This window comes from Pelmatolapia mariae, linkage group LG13, assembly GCF_036321145.2.
Source record: "Pelmatolapia mariae isolate MD_Pm_ZW linkage group LG13, Pm_UMD_F_2, whole genome shotgun sequence".
Taxonomy (NCBI): Eukaryota; Metazoa; Chordata; class Actinopteri; order Cichliformes; family Cichlidae; genus Pelmatolapia; species Pelmatolapia mariae.
Window position 1 is genome coordinate 34,862,477 of NC_086238.1, and position 6,125 is coordinate 34,868,601.

The window sequence follows — 6,125 nt, forward strand, 5'->3', positions numbered from 1 at the left end:
TCCAAGGACAAAAAAGTCATAGAAATGGAAAAGCTAATCCAATAGCTAATCTAATAATTATTACAGCTAACAGGAAAAAAATTGAGACTTAAAAAGTGAGTGGAATAAACATTTCAAACCTCTGAAAAAAAATGTGTATTCCTAATTGGATTTTTCAATTCATTTACTTATTTCTCTTTTTAATTTTCATTTTTTTAAAGTCTCAATTTGAACATCTTTTAAAATGAGGTTTTGATTCTTTCTTTTTCTTTCTATAAATCATATTTAGTATTAACTACATTAAGTATTTATTGTTGGATTATTTTGGAAATATTCATATTTATGTTTTTCATTTCCCTTTAAACTATAAACAATGAATGATGTTATTCATGTCTAAATAAACAAAAGGCATGAAAACAATTCTAAATGAATTTACTAATATTTCACGAGTCATCATTAAATCACGCAATGCTTCATTTCTGTGTGCCCGACTCTCCTGATCCTCGAAGCACATCAGCAATATGGTCATGTTAGTTAAAACTAAAAGGAAGGAAGGCTGGAGTAAGGAAGGAAAGGAGACAAGGACGCCGCCAAATGGTAACGGGTCGCGTCCTGCTGTATTCCTTCGACTCCGTTCATCTCTATTCACAGTAAATAGAAGCATGGAGGCTGTGACTCTCGGGAGCTAACAGCGAGCAGCGGGGGGTAAAAACGCTGCCGCATGCGCTCTTGCCTCGACTAAAACACACAGGAAGGAAGCGTGATAGTGGTGAGGCTTTGGCCAGTTGGATTGAACTCATTTTGAGTGAAAGCAAGGTGTGCTGGTGGCGACAGGAGCGGGACAGCCCGCCGTGCAGAGCATGAAGCGGACGGCTGTGGTGGCCAGGCACAATGGCCTCGTCTCTCCGTTGGGGAACAACAACTCTGGAGCTTCTAGCATCGTCTCGCCACCCCAGCCGAGAGCTACCAGTATCCCCGCTTCTGCCGACACCGATGCGGGCGGTGGGATGGACGGCCTGCTGGATTTCTCCAAAGGCCCCACCGTTAAAACGGAGCTAGTGTGCAAATGGATTGACCGAACTTCTTCAAGACAGAGGCTTGGGCGGACGGCGACATCCGTCTGCGATCAAACTTTCAGCTCCATGCACGAGCTCGTGGACCACGTCACCACCGAGCATGTAGCAGCGGGGCTGGAAAGCCTCAGTCACGTCTGTATGTGGGACGAGTGTATGCGCGGCGGGAAGGCGTTCAAAGCCAAATACAAACTCATTAACCACATTCGCGTGCACACCGGGGAGAAGCCGTTTTCATGCGCATTTCCCAATTGCGGCAAGATGTTCGCACGCTCTGAAAACCTCAAGATCCACACGCGCACGCACACTGGTAAGGGTTCGTGATTGTGTGACTGCTTAGAGAGCGCAGATACTGTCATTGCGCTCGCTCAGTCCGTGCCATCCGTCAACACAAGCTTCCTGTCAGGGACCGAGAACATAGAGCTTAATACACAGCGCTCTCCCTCTGCTAGGAATCCCCTCCATGTTTACTTGGGCTTAGTTCGGTGTAGATTCACATTAGACTTGAGTGCTCCCTTGTTTCCTAGAGCAGCCACGGTTCTAAACTGCAGCAGAGGAGTCAAGCAAGGTGACAGGCAACAGCACAGGTCAGAACTGAAGTGAATGTGTTTAGTCCTCAGGACGTGTGTGAGCGGTAAACCCGTCCTTTGGTAATGACGTATACATCAGTTATTAATCATCAATAACAGCAGCTTTCCCGGTTGGCCCGTTTGCTTGGTTTTTCTTCTCTGGGGAAGGCAGCGCTTACTGCGTTTAGGATCTTGAAATCAACAAGCCAGTAAAAGTATAAAAGTCACCAGCTAAACTAGAAACAACCACACAATCCAGAAAATGAGTGTGACGCTGTACTGACATCACGGGCAGGGTAGCGCAGGGTGCTGATTCGAAATTGGCTGTAAGTGTGACAGATGCTCTGAAACTGCATCCAATAAAAACTGGTACTTACTGGGTGCACCCCCCCCCCCCCCCCCCCCAACAAGCTCTCACACACCTTCATTCATTCATTCTATAGATAAGTGCCACGTCTAACATTCATGCATGCACTCACAATCTAGTGGATCAACTTGTTCCAGGATGCTTGGACATGCAGGCTGGAGGGGCTGGGGCTCAAGCCACCAACCCTCTGATTGGTAGAAAAACTGCTTCTGATGTAAGTCACAGAGGCTCCAGCTAAGTGGTATGCAGCCAGTATAAGTAGCTGAGTGGTCCCACATAAAAGCTGGTCCATTTTCTGACCATGTCTCTTAAAGATGCTTTATTACCATAACACTGAGTTTATGTTACTGATATAGACTGTGATGTCACAGTTCAGTTAGTGCTCTGTAGAGGCTCTGTACATAGACTGTACATAAAAGATGGACACAGATTCCAGGTCTGGAAAATGAAGCCCGTGTTGGTGTAGCTATAGTGGTGAGGCGAAAAAAGACCAGCACTTTAATACAGTCTATGCTTTTATGTTTGCTTCCAGTTTTCCCAAGACATTACTCCTAATCCTGTTAAAGACAGCATGATGGCATTAGTACAACTACAACTATGTTTTCAAAAGGAGTAAAAAACATGCAAATGTTAAAGTTTAGCATGACGTTATCTCTTCTGCTGATAATCATTCATCGTTTTACATTAAGCTAAATCATCCAGCGTTATGTGAAAACAGGGTTTTTTATTAGTTTGTACTTCCTCGCTGACATAGCCTACTGTATTTTCTCTTTATCCCGGAAGAAGGTAAAAACCCTGGTGTGTGTGTGTCCTCCCATATGGAAAAGATATATATAAATCTTATAAAGTTTGTATCTGTCTTGTGTGAACCTTGTATGAAAAGCATACAAGAGTGAAAACAGATTTAAGATCCCTTGAAAAATTATATAAATGAAACTTGTATGTTTTGGATTCTTACTAAAACAATATATGAAAGTAAGGAGAAAGTGGCCACTTTCATGAGTAAATCATATAAGCCTTATATGATTCACTAAGTTTTTTCTATTTGTTCTATTTCTTTTCCATATGGGCTCTCGCAAGCTGCAGTGTGTCTGCACGGAAGCAGTGAGAGCCTGGCCTACACAGGTCTTCTGTCCATTTGGTGCTGCATTAATCAATGTGGTGCCTGACTGTTCATCTAAAACAGCAAAACTGCAGCAGATTGTTTTGTTTAAATTCCCTTCTATTTATTACATGTTCTATTTACATTTACTGGAGATATTACATTTAAAAAGAAAGGGAAGGAATCATGCAGCATCCATAACTTCCCTCCACCATGCTTGACAGGTGATATCAAGCATTATTTGTTCTGCACTCACAGATTTCCTGCTTTTGTAACCAATCGCATTCTTGTTCGTGATCACTTTCTTCTTCAAAGCTTCCAGTCACCATTCAAGAGCTGCTGTTTTGCTAATTTCTCAATGGATCAACCTTCATTTCTTAAAAAACAACATCACAACATACGATTCCATTAAATATTTACTGTTATTTCTATTAGAAACAAGTGTTTGTTTTTTTGAATAACAAGGCTATTTCTCAGCATCACTCCTTTGAACATGTCCAGTTGAAAGTTAGTTTTTCAGGTCCATTCTATGGGCCTTGTTAAAATAGACATCGACGTTGCTGAGTTCTTGCAAATTTAGTGGAGTGTCCCTTTGCAAGCCTGATAATTGTGCGTGTGATGTTTGTTTTTCAGGTGAGAAGCCATTCCAGTGTGAGTTTTGCGAGCGGCGCTTTGCCAACAGCAGCGACCGAAAGAAGCACTCGCAGGTCCACACAGCCTCAAAGCCCTACGACTGCAAGGCAGTAGGATGCACCAAGTCTTACACCCACCCCAGCTCCCTGCGCAAACACATGAAGGTTCACATCAAGTCATCACCTACCTCTGAAACCCAGGACCTGTATAATGCCATCCCTCTTCAACTCCAGCAACCTCATCCGGCTGTCCTCGAGCCCCTTGACCTTAAAATGAACCACCTCTCTCCATCACTTACTGACAAAAACACTCATTTTTCTCTGCTGTCCAATCACGAATTGGACCTCAGTTCAGCCAGCGAAGTGGACCATAAGCTGCTGCTGCGGAGTTCGTCTCCGGTAGCGATGCCTCTGGATCTCTCTCTTTCAGGCCTGAAGAGCCAGCTGAGCCAGCAGCAGCAGAGCGGCAGGACCCCACGGAGGAGCCAGCGCTCAGTCAACCCAGCCTTACCTCAGTTGTCTAACATTAAGGAGTGGTATGTCTGTACCAGGACTACAGCACCACACTTTCCTCTCCTTCACCCAGACCACATCAAATCAGAACCTAGTGATGACGAGGAGTACGTCACGTAAAGTTGAGGGACTGGTGAAATTTGACTCGAAGAACAGATCTCATATCGTCAGATCCAGGTCGGGCCAGAACAAGCAGGTGCATGGTTCCACATCGGTGGCCCTCAGTGAAGGTCAAAGGGACTGTGTCACATTAAAAATGTGTGGATCAACAGAAACGGCTCAAATGGTGTCGCAAAGGACGGGAGGAACTCCTGATTATGAAACAAAATGTTTTACTGCAAGTTATCAGTCATGGCTAGCTAACCTGAACTAAGATAAGGAGTTAACTTTGTGCAAGTGGATCAGCGAATATTAAAGAGATTTGTGTACATGATGACCTCTAGAGAGACGGATCAATGACCAATTCACTTAGGTGAAGCAATTTTAGGGGCCAAGTTGATGGAAAGAGGTTAATGTTTCCTTGATGTCACAGCACCAATGTACACAAGGTAACACAGCAGGACCAAACCAGCAGGTACACAGGAGAGTACTTTATAGCCTCTGTATGCTTCGAGCAGACTGGTTTGTACAATTTTAAAACGTTGATCTGCAGCAGCTGATTCTGCTGTCAGGCCGCCACCTCTGTGGAAGCATACAGAGGTCTTTAGTAACAAACAGATGGCGACAACATGTCCAGAAGTATTTGTGAGTTTAATCCAACGTAGCAGAAGTCAGCGAAACTACACTCACATCCTTGTTTGTACTGAATCTCCCACTGAATCTCGGTTGGATTATGAGTGAGTTAATCTCCTGTGTTTGTTTACACTTCATTTCCAGCACCTCAAGGTTTCAAAAATCCCATGTCCTACACACAATGTGCATCAATAAATCAAGAAAAGAAGTAGAAGTGTGCATGGTTTTTGAAACTGCTTAAAAAAGTAACTGTTTGAAAGCGCACTGTTCATATGTGGCTCAGATCAATATTCATGATCTATCCACCAGAAAAGTTGAGAGACCTGCAGCAGGTGGAACTGTCCACCAACCATAACCACAGTGGTGCCTCCTAATAGGTTGTAATTTAACTTTGCCATGAACACATAGCAAAAGTCTATCTAAACATGATAATTAGGAAAAACATTCACCAAGTATTCACACTTACCATGTCAAAGCTCACCCCAGTCAGACAGAGAGCTGGCTGTATTGACTGTATCAGGGGTTTCTGGCATTGGAAGTCTGTTTTTGTCTATCATGTTTTTGTGTCTTGAAACTCTGACAGAGATAGTGAGGTAGGTGGCTCCCCTGTGCAGACTGACTCAGTGATGTGAAAGGTAGACCTGAAAGTGCCATCCAGCCTTTGGTAGTAAGATTATGTGGCGAGTGCACTCATCCACTGCCAGGATGTTTCACAGCAGCGCAGCATGCTTTTGGGCTAATCTGAGTGAAAAGAAGCTAAAATGAAAGCTGTCGATATTTTGACCAGCAGCTGGTTCAGAATGCCAAGACCTTAAAATTTGATGCATTCTTGTAACATTAGCTACAGCCAACACCAATCAAATACATCGTCATGCTGTGTTCTTGGGTAAGTTACTAAACCACGTTGGCAGATAAATGCTTTCTGACACTGCTCGAGTACACTCAATGCTATTTCGTTAGGCATACCTGCGGAATCGCTTGTTAATGCAAAGATCAGAATAGCCATTCACACAGCAGAGCAATGCATTTACACATGTAGTCAAGATAACAGTGAAGTTCAAAGTGAGCATCAGAATGGGGACGAGGTGTTGCTGTTACCAGGTGGACTGCTCTAAGACTGCTCTGGGACTGTCACAGACAAACCTCTGTAGTGTTAAC

The 6,125-nt window shown here is 43.7% G+C and overlaps 1 protein-coding gene across 1 annotated transcript; it reads left to right on the plus strand.

The window, feature by feature from the left end:
• The first annotated feature begins 635 nt into the window (after window positions 1-635).
• Window positions 636-5,170, plus strand: LOC134639985 (zinc finger protein ZIC 4-like). The gene is made up of 2 exons (XM_063491526.1): window positions 636-1,362; window positions 3,724-5,170. The coding sequence occupies exons 1-2, from the start codon at window positions 840-842 to the stop codon at window positions 4,353-4,355; spliced, it is 1,155 nt and encodes a 384-aa protein (XP_063347596.1). The 5' UTR covers window positions 636-839; the 3' UTR covers window positions 4,356-5,170.
• Window positions 5,171-6,125: the final 955 nt, after the last annotated feature.